This window comes from Chenopodium quinoa, unplaced genomic scaffold (assembly GCF_001683475.1).
Source record: "Chenopodium quinoa cultivar QQ74 unplaced genomic scaffold, ASM168347v1, whole genome shotgun sequence".
NCBI classification, from domain to species: Eukaryota; Viridiplantae; Streptophyta; class Magnoliopsida; order Caryophyllales; family Amaranthaceae; genus Chenopodium; species Chenopodium quinoa.
The window spans coordinates 591,491-609,820 of record NW_018743373.1 but is presented as its reverse complement, the minus strand read 5'-3'; the positions used below and the strand labels follow the sequence as shown (position 1 = coordinate 609,820).

The window sequence follows — 18,330 nt, the reverse complement described above, 5'->3', positions numbered from 1 at the left end:
ACCATCCAAACCGAAGACACATCTACAACGTCAGACAACAACTCAGGTTTGAACGGTCAGAGGGAAGGAACCCTATACAACAGCTGCTACACCAGGCACAATCACGTGGTTACCTGTTCTGGTTTGATTCTGATGAAGATACAGCGGAGGTGACTCATCTTTTCCTTGTGCATCCTGATTGTGCTGATATGATCAAGTCTTGGCCATTTGTGATTTTGATCGACTCACCGTACAAGACAAACAAGTACAAGTTCCCACTGGTTGAGATCATGGGGATGACTCCAACGAACCAGAACTTTCTGATTGGTCATGCAATCATCAAGGATGAGACGGCTCCAAGTTATTATTGGGTGTTGGAGAAGCTGAGAAACTACATCGGGCCTAATGTTCATCCAGCAGCCATCGTCAGCGACTGTGAGGGAGGTCTCTTTGCCCCCATAGCAGAGCTGTTTCCAGAATTGAACCACTTTTTGTGCACATGGCACATCAACAACTGCGTGAAAGTGAAAGCCTACAACCTTTTCAACAAGAATTTGGAAATGGCAGAGAGATTGGTGAATGGTAAGTGGCGGAAGATCCTACAGGCTACCATAGAGGAAGCGTATGAGCGAGCATTGGCTAACTTCAGGGATTCGTACCAGTGGTGTCCGGCACTGGTGGACTATGTGATGCAGCAATGGGTCCCTCACAGGGAAAAGTTTGTCAAATATTGGACAAACCAGGTACTTCATTTCGGGAACACTACAACATGTAGAGTTGAGAGCGCTCATAGAGCTACCAAGGACTGGATTGATTCATCGACCGCTGCTTTGGATACACTGTTCGATAGTCTTAACAAGTCAATTGAAACTCAGAAGAACGGCATCAGGAACTCTCTAGAGGACTCCGGACGACGACATGGTACGATGTATAGCCATTTTATATTTAAGATTCTCCATGGTCGTGTGTCGCACTACTGCTTGGGGTTAATTCTCACTGAGCTGAACAGGATGAGGGACTTGGCTGACGAAGTGTATGCTCGGTGTGGGTGTGCTATTTCAGTAACTCATGGATTACCTTGCGCATGCACCATTCACCGCGTTATTACAGAAGAAAGGGCATCGTTACATGTTGATCAGGTCCATTCATTCTGGAGGACGCTTGTTATTGGTGAGCATGCAGACACTCAAACGGCCGACCGTGAACAGGAGGAGTTGGAGCAGTTTCGTTCGATGTACGATCGAGTGTCCTCCAGCCATCCTTCTATTATTCGTGACACTACTCATGTACTTCATGACATGTTCCACACGTCTACCTTAGATTATGAGGAACCCGAAGGAGTTGACCGTCCTCGAGGTCGACAACGGCAGAACAGGAGTGCGTTTGAGTATATTCGTGGTCTTGGTCGTGGTCGTGCTCGTGGTCGGACATCGTCATCTAGTCGTAGTCAATCTTCATCGTCTGTGAATATGCCCCTGAGAACTGGTACGTTTTGGTTGTTTACATTGCACATAGTTTTAAAGTGTTACTCCTGCCTTCTTAACTGTCTATAACTATATGGTGAATAGGAAGAAACAATGTTGATCAGTTTCCGTACAAGGAAAGGATACCTACGATCATCATGCCGTACTTGGAAGGGTGGAATGATGTAGTCGGAGATGGTAACTGCGGATTCCGGGTCGTGGCTGATGTTTTTCAAATGGGCGAAGACAACTACGGTTTGGTGCGTCAGTTGATGTACAGCGAAATTGCCTCTAACCGAAATGTTTATCGTCATGTGTACCAGGATGACTTGGATGGCGCTCTGCGGCGTATCCGGTGGGGAGGTGGACCTTGCGGCCAAAATCATTATTTTGACGCGCCCCTAGATCTGTTTGCCGTTGCAAACATTTACAAATGCGCAGTCATGCATTTCGGCCTGGGAGTGCATAGTCAAGCTTATTATCCTTGTACCACGGTTCTCCCTTGGCGGTCGCGTGAGACTGTCACCACACCGGTCAGAGAGCTAGCTATTGCGTTTCTTGGGTCGTCATACAGACATTTCATCCGACTAGACATGTCATCCGATTTTCCAGTGCCACCGATTATACCTCGGTGGTACAACATTCGCACAGCGAGCGTAGAGGGTTGGGATGCGCTATATCATGACCGGATCCACGAATGGAACACCCTAGCTGCATTTTAGTTTTTCATGTTTACATTCTTCCTATGTAATCATATTTGTACGTTGCTCTTTTAATGAGAACATTAATCTTTTATATTGTATTGCTTACTGCATTCTATATGTTGCATGGGTAAGTTGCGCGGATCAACGAACGGTTATATCAAAATTTAAAAACATCAATGATAATATGTTTAAGTTGGAAGCTAAAAGAACAATCTAAAATGTTACAAACTTACAACATAATGTCCAATTTAATAAATTAAAACGATAATATTTAAAGTGCTCTATAAATAAAATGACAAAACCATCAGTAATCCCTCCTCGACGACGACTCCCACTGCGCAAGGGTCTGTTCCAGATTATCAACAACAGCTCTCCCTGTTGCACTCATGCTGTCCTTCTCAAGAGAGAGTTTCTGTACGCCCTGCATTATCATTCCCATCCACTGCATACAACAAAAAACAAAAGATGAAATACAATAACAACATATAAAACTTAAATAAAAGACAACGATAAATATAATATGAGACATACCGCTTCCATGGCAGTAGGCGGTGGCACATAATCATCATCGATGTGGTCGAGATCTGCGATCAACCTCGGGTGCGAATACCGGTTGAACCATTCCATGTAGTAATGGTCACACATGGGAGGAACCCCAGAGGGCGGCCGCTGCAACTCCGCAGTCCATAAGCGGGCCACCATCGGAAACTGGTCCCACGTCCCGGTCATGATATCCGGCCATTGCACGACGTAGTCCCTCGATGATGCAGGTCGGACCGCCTTCATCGGGCATGCCGGGGGAAGAGGGACAACTTGGACAAATCCAAGCTGGCGAAGACAACGCTGGGGCATGTACGCCTCGACGATCTCACGATACTGAATGAGTCCCGTGTACAGGGTCCTGGGTACCCTAACACTAGGGTTCGGGCCAAAAGGCATCCAGTTCACCTGCACATAGATTTAAAATTTAATAACATGAATATAATATGTGCAAATAATAAAATGTAGAAACAATTTACAAACGTTACCTCTAAGGGGGACAACCTGTCCAGCAATAACCGTATCGATCGGAGGCGGTCAACGGACTTCTTCTCCGAGCGCGGACTCCACGCACAAGCACGCGGCATCCCCTCATCAATAGGAACCGGGTCACGATGTGGTCGCAATGCAGGAAAGTACTCGTATATCCAGGTCTGCAATAGAGTCAGACACCCAGTGATACCTGCCGCGTCAGCCCGACTCGCAAATCCTAGTTGGCGATACAAATACGCCAACGTAGCCGATCCCCAGGAAAACTGGCCTACACTGTCGGGGTCACACGCCTCTACTATGTCGCGTGGCCTGAGCTTGTTTCCGCCGCTCTTATCCGGAAACAAGGTACATCCGAGGAGTAGAAAAACATAAGCACTCAGCTGTGCGTCGTGCGTCCTACGTGCACTGGGGTACAAACACCGCTGCAACACGGATGCGATCTTCACACCTCCGTGTTCCCAAACACCTAGCGCCTCGGTGTACAGTGCAACCCTGTCCACCGCCAACAACTCCGCCAGCAAATCTGCCTGATCCGCATCAGCCACAGCACAAAGTCGTTTACCCTCAACACGAATCCCCAGAATGGCCTCGACGTCATGTAACATGATCGTCATCTCACCGAACGGAAGGTGGAAAGAGTTTGTATCCGGCTGCCATCGCTCAATGAAAGCCGTGATCAGCGTACTGTCAATCTTATCGTGCATGGTGGCAGGAACGTGATTCACCCCAGTGCCCTCCAGTCGCTCGAACATCTCGCTCTCCGCCGGCCAAGCCTCAGCCCATGTACGCAAAAAACTACAAGTCTTTTCCCGGGTATGACATTTCAACAACCCCGTAACTGAAGGCCTCTCCTGGTCCTCCCAAATACGGGCAGCTATGTGTCCTAGAAAGCTAGGAATCACACTCCCGTCAACAGGCCCACCGGGCTCACTCCTAACAACCCAAGAATCATTACCGGCCCTCGATCGTTTCCTGCTTGCCCCAGATACAGTGGACGCAGATGATGTGCCAGATCTACTAACAAACCTACCACCCCTACCCTTACGCACCTCCACCATATGTGTCTCGTACATGTCATCAACCCTCTGACTGAATGGACCGTAATCATCATACGGTCCACTGCCATCGTCCACATCCTCATCCTCATTTGCGCCCTCCTCCTGCTCCTCCTCCTGGTCACCCTCCTCAGCATCATCATCGTCATCGTCATCCTCATCCCGACGGTGGATCCGTTCTCTACGAGCTGAGGCCGAAATACCACGGGATCTGACATGTCTATGCCCCGACCTCTCCACTGAATAGCTTCTACTAAGAAGCTCTACATTATTCCCCGCACCATGACGACCCAGTGAATTCTACACAAAATTTTAAAATATATAAACATACAAAAATTTATACGAAAAATAGCTACCACTACCCAAATCAAATAAACTAAAAACATACTAACAAATTAACATAATAAAGAAATTAACAAAACACTTAAATAAAAATAATAGAATAAAAAATACACTTAGAAAGGAAATAAAACCAACACAGAAGAATATATATAAACATAAATAATTCATTCCCAATTAAAATAAATTAACTAACCAAAAACAATATCAATAATAAAATTTAAAATAAATTAACTAACCAAAAACAATATCAAAGTCACAAAAAAATTTAAAAACAAATCAAAATAGAGAATAAAAATAAAAATGTACAAAAAAAACAAACAAATAATTGTAAACAAAATATAAACATAGAAAAAATACAACAAAATTGAAAAAATTTATAAAAATAAACAACAAAATATAAAAACAATTCAAAAAGATATTACACAAAAAAAAAAAAAAAAAAAAAAAAACAATATTTTAAAACAAATATAAAAAAAAGAAAAAGAAAAAAAAAAAGGGGGGGACGCCTTGGCTGGACGCCCAGCCAGCGGTGGTGGCGCCAGCTGCAGACGCCGCCACCAGTGGGCTGGCGCCTGGGCTAGACGCCACAGCCACGGCTGCGGCGCCTTGAATAAACGCCACAACCGTGGCTATGGCGTCCAGCCCAGGCGCCAGCCTACTGGTGGCGGCGTCTGCAGCTGGCGCCACCACCGCTGGCTGGGCGTCCAGCCAGGGCGCCCCACCTCCGTCACGGCGGTTTTTCCTTTTTTTTTTTTTTTTTTTTTTTTTTTTACAAATTGTACCTTGCCTCCTTGGGACCTCCTTCCCTCCGCCGTCGCCGCCAATTCCTTGCCTTGCCGCCTCGACATTGCCGTTGTTTGAAATTTTATTTTTTTTAGAGAGGTTGAAAGAAGATGATCGATGAGAGTGTGAGTGATGAGAGTGTGAGTGTTTTTTTTTTAGGTCAAGGGCAATATTGTCAAACCAAGTGAATTTTGTGGGCTTTATGTAATAATTTGTGGGCGATGTTTAACAAATCCCTTAAATTTTAGACCCGATGGATCTGGGTCGGGTCTGGGTCTAAGTTTAATGGGTCGGGTCTGGGTCCGGGTCTAAACTTTTTGGACCCAGACCTAACCCATAGACCGGTTTTAATTTTTATTTTTTTATTTTTTTTATTCTAATATTAAAATAAACCACTTAATTAGATATATTAGATTAGTAATATACTACGTAATTAGAGGTTGACAAGATAGATTTTAGAGAAAGTACGTCACCAAAACAACAAGCAACCAAGAATCTTAATTTTTAAGTTTTTATTCTTCATGCATTGTCTTTACTTTATAATGAACAAATTATTTGTGTATAAAAAATATGAACAATTTTTTACTATGCATCTTTTATTATATCAAGTACTAGTAGTAGTAGTAGTGTATATATATATAGTAGTAGTAGTAGTATATATATATATATATATATATATATATATATATATATATACATATATATATATATATATATAAAAGATTATGAAAAATTATAAAAATTGTAGTTGGACCCGTTTTATACCTGAGACCCGCTAGACCCGATAGATCTGGGTCTGGGTCTCATTTTTTTAGACCCGATGGGTCTGGGTCGGATCTGGATCCACCTCTAAAATTTTGGGTATGGGTCTCCTTTTTTTTAGACCCGATGGGTCTGGGTCGGATCTGGATCCACCTCTAAAATTTTGGGTCTGGGTGCTGGTCTCAGTGAACCCGACCCATTGCCATCCGTAATGATGACTATTCTAGCTAGCTTATTAATCTTTAGCTATCTTGATATTTTGTTTGTTGTAATTGTCATATACTTCTTCCATTTGTGTCATTTTCACCGGCCTTAAATTATAAAATGGGTTGGAAATGCATGATGTTTTTAATGTTCTTTGATAACATGATTAACCTTCAATCTACCACTCAACTGAAGATAGCTCTAGAATGTTCTAGGTAACACCAGACTCATTTTCATCGGACTAAAAAGAGCATCCAAGACTTTATTTTACTTAAATAATTATTTACTTCTACATTCGGTGTCTCGTTTTTACAATATACTTAATTGTTTCTTCGTGTTTTTAGTATATGATGACTATTAAGATTAAAAATGAACAAAATATAATATTCTTTTAAAACTATGACCTTTAAATTTTATCTTGTTACTTTAATAAATTTGTCATTTTAATACAACCACCATAAACAAACATATTCAAATTTTACTTTTATTATGCATCTAATTGGCATCAGAGCTAGCAAAATTGACTCTCTTATTCACGATCCAAATAGAGGTCGGAATCAAGCATGATCAAAAGCAGAATAATCTTCGATAATTCTGATTCGTTCCAAAAGCTACGAAGATAGTTCATTTTTTAAAAAATGGATTTTTTCGTCTTTATTTTATGTGGAAACGTTTTTACTTTTTCAAAATCGCATTCTATATATTAACAAGGCATGACTTTTCAAGTGCTATGTATTTGCATAAATCTTAGTGACTGAAAGTTTCGAGTCATTGCGAGTTGTATATATACTTTGACTTATATATGTAATGATTCTTTTTGCATTAAACTCCCAAAACATTGAAGTTTGTCTCTTTAAAAGTACTTTTTGTTCTTATCAAAAGAGGAATAAGAGATAAGACTTTAAGATTTGGAGGCTTATCTTCATTCGGAGACTTGTTGTGATGTTTTATTCAACCATAAAGGTACTTAATTTTTAAGGCTCTTTGTTATCCTTAAATTAACTAAGTAGGTAGTAGGCTTGTTTGATAGTGTTGTACCAAGAAATCTGATACTAACTCATGGACTAATCTTTTAGTTAAGATGCATAAGAAATTTGTTTAGAGCTTATAAATTTTATTTTAGTTCGAATGCTCACCTAATCATTACAACAAAACTAATCTATTTTTTTTAAAACAAAACTGATCTATAAGTGTTAATGAATTTGTGAATGAGTTTGAATGCTTATCATTGGCTTGTGATTGAAAATATGGGAGGAAAAAAAGACCGATAAATTTATTCTTAGCGGACAAAAAACCTATTGACAATCAAGTTGAATTGCAGCATTACTAGTCATTTGATGAAGCTTATTCTTAGGCCTACAAAACGGAGAGGCAATTGAGTTGTCCTAGTCTTTGTTTTAATCATCCTAGTGGCAAATACTATGCCTAAGGCCAAGGGTCTATTTTGAATGCTAGTTAGGCTAATTCTTAGGAGTGTTCAAATCCGCTTACTTAGTGTTTACCCTTTGAAAGCAATGCCGACCGAGACGGAGCTGGGAGTTTTTTAATTACCTGTGAAGGTGTTAACACTTAAAATAGTCCCCCATTTTAGCACCTAATGGGTCTGAATCAAGCGAGCAATGACTGATAGATGTCCATTGCGGGCCTCTGAACTCCCATATCATTTACCTAGCCCTGAAAAACCCCCTTAAAAGCTCTAAACCGAGGTCTAAACACTAAAATCAAATCCGCAAACCCTCAAAGTCAAACTGCGAACATCCAAAGCCCAAAGAAAACCTCCAAGGGCCCAAACCACAACCCAAACTCCAGAATATTTCATGTTCCTTAAGCCCGATAGTTATGCAATGCATCGCCAAGTGTATGCACCTACACATGGGACTGTTTATGTTGGAATTATTGTCGGAGCTATTTATCCCCTGTAGTAAACTCCCAAGTCTACATACATTTTTGCTTCAAAAGATCGATAACCAAATTTGCAACTATCAATAATTAGTTGACTTTTTTCCGTAAGTATTTCTTTCCATTACCCGTTTTAAGCCTAACCGTGCATAATTGAGGCTAAGTTCATAATACTTTGAATGCTTGTGATCACCCAATTAAAGGGACTTGATTGATACTTCTTGACTTGGGCATGCATGGTTGCCGGAATTTGGAATGGCCATGCACTAAATCCACACACACAAACAACGAACGAAGCAAGGTTAGATACGATGTGTTTTTCAATGAACCAAAATTAACAAAGGTCAATTTCCGGGATATATTGCCTTAAAAAAGTGCTAGATTACAACCATTTTGAGTGAATTAACTGAATGAACTATACTGACATTTATCAATATATTGCTCCAAATCTTGTAGAACTTCTTGTAGTACCCTATAACTTAGACAATACTATACTAATCTTATTGTTTTTTACCATACAACTCCTTAACAAAACTAACAATCATGATAAACAAACATACAATAACTAAAATACTTGTGATTCCACAGAAATTCCAAACATCTTCCAGCCAAAAAAAAAAAAAAAAAAAAAAAAAAAAAAACAATCATTCATCTGTTTCTCTATTCCTTCTATGCTCTTCTTCCTGCTCGTTGTGCTTCTGATTTCTGAATGCTATGTCGCGATTCAAAGAAAAATGATCCTATATATATATTTCTGGATTATTACAGCGACCCATTTAAGTCGTGCAATAAGATAAGACACTTGCACTAACAATTTGTCGAATGCAATAAACACGACTGTTTATGCACAATCAAACGAGCATCCAATGTTTATAGGAAAGCGACAACATGAAATTTGTGCAAATGTGGTATTTGATTAGACCATAGAGTGACATTTCTTGAAGGATTGAACAAGACTATACGAAGGTGCCAACATAGCCAAAGCCAACGATGAAGAAGGTGATGCTTTGGAGGAAGAAGTAAACGTAGTAGCTCCACTTGCCATATAGAAAATCGTACCATCCGATGGAGAAGAGGAATACTCCAACTATCAACTCCAAGAAATTCATTCTGTCAAAATTGTTACATCGATCAAGAGCATGTTAGCAATGATTCTTGATTAGGAAACCGACAGATTAATGTACTTTGAGGTGAAAGGAAAAGTCATTTGCTTATTGTTCGGTTCATAAAAAAGAAACAATGTTGTTTTACCTGTCTAGGATCTTGGATCGCGCTTTCCTTACTGCAGCTTTTACCCCGGCTGATTTCTCTTTGGCATTCCCCTTGTTTTTCTGAGAATCTCCGAGCTTCTCAGTGACAACCCATTCGTTTGCCCTGCCTGCTTCAAAGAGGCCAATGAGTGTGGCCTTAGTCCGATGCAAGGACATCACATTCTCAAACAAGATCCAGTAAAACAGTAGGTGAATTGACCTGCATTTTATATTTTATAGCAGATTGTAAGTGAAAGATCAAAGATAACGAAAGTCGTTGACAGAAATTAATGTTGAGCTAGTACTAGACCTTGGAGTTCCAACAGAGTTGAGGATGGTGATAACTGAAGGGATATAAACTGATCCCCAAATCGGGACTTCGACTTCAGGAATGAGTATTGTCAAAGGCAGAATAATACAGTAGAAGAAAAAGGTGACCATATGAGCTGTGATCTTTCTCACTAAGAAGAAGCTGTAGATTGTGTACACTTTCTTCCAGAATCTCACATTCTGCAAAACCAAGATTTCTATGAATATACGAAATGATCAAAAGAAGCTAACTACGGAGTATGATTAAGGCTAATATAATCGATTTTATTCTGTATAAACTGATTGAATGCTGACCTTATTTCTGATAATCTCCATGACCATTTTCCTGAAGAGATTAGCAGGGCCACAAGACCATCGATGTTGTTGAAAGCGGAAAGCCTTGAAGGTACTTGGCAATTCACTTTTAACCTGATCATAATTTTACAGAGGAAAATACACCACAGTTAAAACAGTATTCTCTCAAGATTAAAACCGGACTAATCTAAACAAAGAAAATAAAGATATTCTCTATAGCATGATGCTTAACAAGTAAAATAAATGACCACATTATCAATTTTCTAATGTTACACTATTTGTATTGGCCATCTAATTATGCTCATAGAGTTTGATCCGTTGATTAAATTCCATATTGCTCTCGAGTTTATAATTTATACATGTAAATTAAGGGCTTGTTATTATGTTCATAGAGTAAATTCAAATAAGAATTATACCTGAAGATCACCGAGATAAACAAATTTCCATCCACGAAGACTAGCTCGAACAGCAAGATCCATGTCCTCAACCGTAGTTCGATCTTTCCACCCTCCTGCCTCATCAATGGCAGCTATCCTCCATACACCAGCAGTCCCTGCAATTTTGGAAAGGCGCAGGGTTAATAAATGTCAATTTTTTGCATAAACATGTTGTGCCTAATATCTCCTCATTTAAAGAATTGATTTCATTTCCTGCATTAAAATCCTTATAATTAATACAGAGTATATTTATGATATTCATATTATAATTTAACCCAATCAATATTTCTGTCAAGGTTTATAATTGTCAGCAAACTTTTCTTAAAATGATTCATTCTTGTCAGAATGCCCATCCTTGCTGGCTTGAACACTTGCATTACGCAAAAACATCATACTCAATTAAATGTCATCAATATTTTCAATAAAATTTTCTCAAAAAATGTATTTTTATTAACCAATTACTAGTATAATTAGACTTAGGTAAGAACATTTTTACACTTAGGCAATAAGCCTCCAGCCTCGTAAACAACAAGATCAATCATACGGGGCATTGTTAAGAACACTATTAGTACTGAGCAAATGGAAATTTTAAGTTTTCATATTATCTAATTGGTTGGTTAATAATGCTACTAGAAAAATTAGCCAATAATCAAATTTCAAAATATCCGAAATTAAAGGTAGATACTTCATACTCCGTAGTCCATATGATACATAGGAGGCCTTGTTCATTTTTTTTAATATAACATAGTGTTTTTTCCAACCAATTTCAATATTGTGCTATTATACATTGAGTATCAAACACTACTACATACTCTAAACCAATTAAAATTATGTCCTTGTTGAGTACTAAAACTAACAATCAAAGGCTGTTAATTATGCTGCCACATTACTTTAAACTAAATGTCCACTTCTTCTTGAATACTCAATTTCGATATTAATAATACCTATAAACATTTAATTTTATTATTATTTTTTTCTATATTTTTATACAAGTGTGATAAGTTAACCTATGATTGCGAGATTTGATATTCTGGGTGAAACGTGTCACGTGACGTATCATAAATGAGGCAGTATATAGCAGTTCCTGAATTGTGTCAGGTGTAACAAATGGCTAAGTAATGGGAGGAACAAGAAAGTTGGAAATTACCATTGAATCCAAAGAAGGCATGAGTTGAAGACCCCACTTCTTGTTCCACCTTAAAATGGTAGTCTAGTGACATCTCTTGCATCCTCGTCATTAGGCATTCGTTTGCGTTCACTGTAAATCAACCATGTTAAATTGGATTAGCATAAGTGTGTAACCAATTAAGAAATCCATAAGTTACTTGCGTTAGCAAATAGTTAGACAACAAACAAGAAGTAAAATGTTCTAATGTCCAGATACGTAATCTAGTAAGCGCCTGTTTACTTCAGCTTAATTTTAGTTCAGTTCAGCCATAATCAATTCAGTTTAGTTCCTAATTTCTTTTTCTCATAAACAATTCATTTCAACTCAGCAAAATCAAAATAGGCTCTAATTATTTGGTAACGCAACTCACACATTACATGACGACATGACACTGCTCTTAAGTAGTAATAGTGTTTCGTTCATTACATATTTACTTGACTTTTATTTTTATCATCACACCTCAATATCAATGTAAAATTACTTGTTAAATTAATTAACCACTGATAAATTAAAGTTTCAACAAATCCACTACTCTGTAATAACTACCACGCTCAAAAGTGCACATATTATAAAGTTTACTCTACCATACATAGTGATAAGTGACATTTATATTTACATAGTTAAGCGTAACACATGATCATAATAAACTAAAATTACAATGGCATAAGATTCTAAAGAAAAAACACCAAATCCACAGCAATTATTGAAACCTAATTGTGATTTATTAAAATGGTGGAACACCATTACTTTAGGACAGGTAGTGTCGGCGGAGACAGAGTGGGGTCTACCAAATTTGGCTGTTATTAATCAGAGTGATTGAGAAAGTGTCAGTAAGCAAGTAATAGCTCAGCAAATAGATGCTATTTTACCACGTGCTTGTGGGGCTGTCCAACTGCTCTACCACTCTAGATTTCATTACCTTTTTTTTTTTTTATCCCTTCGTTGACCAACTACCCTTCTTCTTTTTTATCCGTACTGTATAGGTGTAATTCTAAAAGGTAAATTTATTGCCAAGAAAGAAAAAGTTGTTTTTTATGTGTATTAATTGAGAAATACAGAGTATGTACTAGTATTTGAGAAAATTTCATACTTGTAATAATTGGTGTTATTAAAGTTTGATTTTTGCGGGGAATTGGGTTGTCCGAGAACTTGACTTTTTAACAAAAGGGTTAAACAACCCTTGTGCGCGCGAAAAGCTATGTCAGACATATTAGTAGAGTTAGGGCTTGTGTTGATTTAGTGAAAACAATTAAACTGAACAGAGTTGAACTGAAATGAAATCAATTATTTATGAGAGAAGAAAATTAAGAACTAAACTGATTGAAATTGCACTAAATTGAACTGAAACTAAGACTATCACTCATGATTATATTATCAAAGCTGATTTAGAGCATGTCAACATTTACTGAACTGAACTAAACTAAACTGATTAGAGCTGAACTGAACTGAATATTTTATGAGAGAGGAAAATTAGGAACTGAACTGAATTGAAATAAGCTGAAATAAACAAACCCTTAAGATAAATTTATCAAATTTTAATATGATATGAGACGGAATTATAATAACTTATACCGCATATTGTACTCAGGATAATTTATTGTAGTTTCATTCCACCTCATATGAACCGACAAAAAATAGCCAAGGGGGGAGAAAGGTAATGTAGGCATAACATAGTACCATGGATTGTTATGCTAAAAGACAAACCTTACCCCAGAAATTTAGGGTTGATCACAATTTACAACAAATATAGCAGAAATGAGAAGATAAGAAGAGAAGAGCAAGTTAATGGAGAGTGGTCCGGTGGCATGTAAATCTTAATTTAATCAAGCTTTAGAGTGAAGAAAAAGAAAGAGGACACTTTAATTATACCTTTAATCAGAATCAATTAGTAGCACTACATGCATTAAAAGTTGTAATATAATGACCATTATGTTCAAGAGATTGTTTATAAATTAAAATCTACACATTGGAGATAGAGCAGCAAAAAAGATTTGAGCATATTACAGCTTGGCCCCTTGGGAACATTTAGATTCTTATTAGTCCTTAATCTCTTTGTTTAAATTATTGTGATCTTATTAGTTGTAATTTCATAGTATTACTGTCACTTTCTAATTTAACTACTACACTCTCCACCATTTACTAGTTCTGACTCGATTCTTCAATATTCAACGTTGCCTCATAGATAATACTATATTCACTTGACTTGTTCGACCAACAAATAGACTTCTGTTGCTTAAGTTGATGGTTGTTTTTGTCGGTGCTAAATAAACTAGCTCAAAACTTGGTTCAATCAACTTCTTTTACATCTAATCTTTGTTCTACTCCTATCACATTCATTCTCAAATTAATTCTTTTCAAATCCACACGATTAACTATTACTTTTCTGTAGACAAAATTACATTAGGTACCCCTCCGTACGAGCGCTAATTACATACATAGTCATAAGTCTATGAGTTGATAATTGATTAGTATGGCTATAAAACAAATTGAGTACCATCATCAAACCCGTTAGAGTAGGAAATATCCCGTGATTGGTGGGTACCTCGATTGAGAAAGAAACTCCTAGTATTTTCTCGTGTATTAAACAAACAATTTCATTTTTCATTTTTGTTCTTTTCTTTTTTATTTGTTTTTCTTTTTGTATGCTATTCTTTCCCAAAGTGTAAACTTTACCCCCACCACATCCCTATGTTCTCAAACAATGTAAAATTACACAAATATTGAAAAGATTGGTGGCATTTTCCAAAAGCATATAAAAGTTAATAAAAAGACAGAAAAATAATAAAAATATGCAATTTTTTTAGCAAAGAAGTTAACAGTCCACCGACAGTTTCTCGTTATAGAGAAAAAATAAGGTAGATGGTCACTAATCGTAATTATTTGTGCGGGGTATAAGACTATACTAGTCTAGACGTATAATATAGTAATAATATTCACTATTTTATTCGTGTGTGTCAGTGTGTCACATCCTCAACGCACATTAATAGATATGAACATATTGGCACTAAGAAATTTCTTTAAAAATCGAGTTTAACACTTGGACAAGAACACAAGTCACGTATCAATATCAGACACTATTAAGAAGCTTATAGGTGAGTTAGAATCTATGTACTTACCAAATCTCCACCGTCCTTGAACAAGAGCTAATTCAGGGTTGTACATTAGGAATGGAATTGCTCGTCGGAGATAATCGGGCTCCGGCCGGAAATCAGCGTCAAAAATTGCAACGTACTCGCAATGCTTGACATAGTCCCTCTTTAAACCTTCCTTAAGAGCACCAGCTTTGTAACCGACACGATTTTCTCTAATTTGGTACACTATATTAAGCCCTTTGCTAGCCCATCTTTGGCATTCTAATTCCACCATATCCTGTAAATAAAATATTGACAATGTCTCAAATTTAGCAACATAACGCAAAAACTTTAGTGGAGTGCAAAGATGTAATTCAATAAAAATTTGTGGATTATCTTAGTGAAATGATTACAACTAAAAAAAGCAGCAAATTATATCGAATTTTACAGATTAAATCACATTTTACTTTTCCCGTACAAGAAAACGCAAAAATGTCATGTCATAGAAACGGCAATATAGGCTTAGAGATTAGGCCTAATTTAGTTAACTCTTAAAGCTAGTTTATTAAGTACATTCTAATCAAATTGACAAATTTCATACCTTTCAACTAATTAAAAGTTATGGGTATGGTAATTACCGGCTTTTTTCTAAAAAAGAAAAATATCGTCTTAATATCTAAGAAAATTAAGTTATGATCAAAGAGGGTAATTCAAGTTGAAAACACAAATCAATAGTCTTACTAAATTCGGAATGATAAATTTAATGCGAAAGAGAAAGTAACGCTTTATTTGCTACTAATAATTAAGTACAAACCTGTATCAATCATGGTTTATGACAATTAGATTACAATTTTGGCATTAACACATTGTCTTACTCATCTACCAAACATTTTATTTTAATTAAAATTGTAACAATGACTAATAAATCGCCGATAATATTAAATGAAAAAGAGGAAATGATGTAATAGACAAAACCTATTTAAGGAAAAAACAGAATTCAGTTGTATTCCTAGTACACTAATATAGTGACTATTGTACTAGACTAGGCATTAAATTACGAAAATGCCCAAATCATTTTTACCTTGATAACCGGATCAGTTGAGTCATCAAGTACTTGGATCACCATTCGATCAGCCGGCCATGAAAGGTTACAAGCCGCACCAATTGATACTTTGTACACCTACACAAAATTACCAAAATTATGCATTAAATAAATTAATATATTTACTAATCATAATTAATTATTTAATTAACTTAAATTGTGAAAAAGTGGCAGCTTTTCTTTAATTACACAACTATCAAAACCAAATCAACCAAGTGGCACTAACACCGCACCAAGTCAAGGCAACATCTACCATGATTTGTGTGAACCTAAAAGAAAAAGTCTACCATGATGCATAAATCTTCTCTTAGAATTTTTTTTTTGTTTTTCTAGCCAGAGAAATGTTGATATAGACGGGATTTGATCTCAATTTTAGAAATCACCTCAAAGGCGTCACCAACTGAGCTATTGGTAACTTTAATTTTGTCTACCCACATTAACATTGATATAGACGGAATTCGATCCGAATTTCAGACACCACCTCCAACACATTACCAATTGAACTATTGCTAAAAAGCTAGTTAGAAAATTCCCAAATTCAAGTAACACAAACATTAGAAAAAAAAAAAGGGGTATGAAATAATTATACCTCTCTTTCATTGAACATAGGGATTTGAATAAGAACATGAGGGAACTTATTTGAGCCGCCAGTTTCAATATCATCAATAGAATCTGGTAAAGCTTCCCATTTATAACGTTTTTCAGGCTTCTTCCAAAACAACTTAACCAATACAATTACAACACCCATATAAAGCCTTTCCATAAACAACATCAATGACATTGCTAAACAAATAATAACACCAAGTTTAAGCATTGGTACAATTAATGGTGCTTTTATTGTTTCCCACATTAATCCTAATTGAAATGATAAATCTCCCCTTGCTTGTAACAGCTGATCTTGGATTAAATCCGCCATTTTTACCCCTAAAACAGGGGATTTTGGGCTAAAAAAAAGAAGGGATTTTTGGGTTCAAAACAGGGGATTTGGGGCTAAAAAAACAGGGGATTTTACAAAAAGCAGAGTAATTTCTTGAGAAATTGACAATGTGGATGAAATGGAGTTTTTGAGAGGATGATTTGGGGGATATTTTTATTAATTTTTTTAAATTTATGTATGTATAAATCTCTTCTTTCTTCTGAGTTTTGTGCCAAACAATACTTGCTGTTTTCTTTCTAGCAAGGTAGAAGAGAACAGAAAGTATTGTGGCACTAGACTAGAGAGAGAAAGAGAGAAGTAGGAGAGAGGTGGGTGGTGGGAAGTGAGAGTAGAGCAAGTGATGATGAGAGAGAGAGTTTGTATAGATGTTTTATAGTCAATTTTTGTTTAGGTTTTTGGTTAATTGCTTACTTTCCAATCTCTATTTTGTTTTAATTTGCCTTTTTCTTTTTCTTTTGCTTTTCTTTTATTTATTTATTTATTTATTTATATATATATTTATTTAGGGAGGGGAGTAAGGGTGCATTTTGCTTGCTTGATGACTATTATTTGGTGGCATTAGTTAAATATAGATTATTTTTCAGTAAAAATCCGTTTTTATCAATAAAATTTAGTTTTAACCAATGAAAAATAATTAATTAGTTGTATTAAGTGGGAAAAAGTAACGAAACAGCGAAATCAATTGTAATTCGTAAATATTATATTCCATGTTTAGAATTTAGTTTCACGCGAAAAAATAGTTATTATCCTAGGAAATTCATTTTCTTTTATAAAAATAGAAGCTACGAGTAAAAGTTGTTTTTTTTTTTTTGAAGAACGAGTAAAAGTTGTTTTGATTTGGTAAAAATTAAGTTACGAAGATAATTTCTTGTCATTTTTCGTGTCATGGATACAAATAATATACTCTGTACCTAAAATTTTAAAAATTGATTTTGAGTACATAACTACATACAATGTGGCTTAAGGATTGAAACAATGTATTTATAAGATAACAACTAACAAGATGTAATTCAACATGATATTAGGGATGTAATTCAGGATTACTTTTCTTCTCTATTCAGAAGTCATCAATCTCCCCTTCAGACATCTGACTTTGATTGGACTTCTCTAGATCTTCCTCAACTTTCGGATCAACAGAAGTACAGTCTTCTGACTCCTTTTTCTGCGACGGATATCAAGAATGCTATGTTTAGCATTGATGACTTTAAATCTCCGGGTCCAGATGGCTTTACTTCAGCTTTTTTTAAGTCTCACTGGTCTATGGTTGGACCCTCCGTCATATCGGCTATTCAGTATTTCTTTTTACATGGTCACATGCTTAAAGAGTGGAATCGTAGCTTCATAGTTCTTATTCCTAAAGTGGATCTTCCCCAGCATCCTTCCCAGTTTCGGCCTATAGGGTTATGCAATGTTCTTTACAAATGCATAGCTAAATGTATCTCCTCTCGTCTTCGTCTGGTGCTTCCCTCTCTGGTTTCTGATTGTCAGACTGCATTTGTTCCTGGCCGTCTTATGTCT

At 36.7% G+C, this 18,330-nt stretch overlaps 1 protein-coding gene across 1 annotated transcript; it reads right to left on the bottom strand.

Annotated features, from left to right (window-relative positions):
* Window positions 1-8,549: 8,549 nt before the first annotated feature.
* LOC110738101 (glucomannan 4-beta-mannosyltransferase 2-like) lies at window positions 8,550-17,260 on the bottom strand. Its single transcript, XM_021918467.1, has 9 exons — window positions 16,465-17,260; window positions 15,855-15,953; window positions 14,819-15,071; window positions 11,682-11,792; window positions 10,514-10,650; window positions 10,098-10,211; window positions 9,784-9,983; window positions 9,475-9,693; window positions 8,550-9,333 (listed from the first exon to the last, which is right to left on the bottom strand). Exons 1-9 carry the CDS (start codon window positions 16,789-16,791, stop codon window positions 9,180-9,182), a joined length of 1,614 nt encoding a protein of 537 aa, XP_021774159.1. The 5' UTR covers window positions 16,792-17,260; the 3' UTR covers window positions 8,550-9,179.
* Window positions 17,261-18,330: the final 1,070 nt, after the last annotated feature.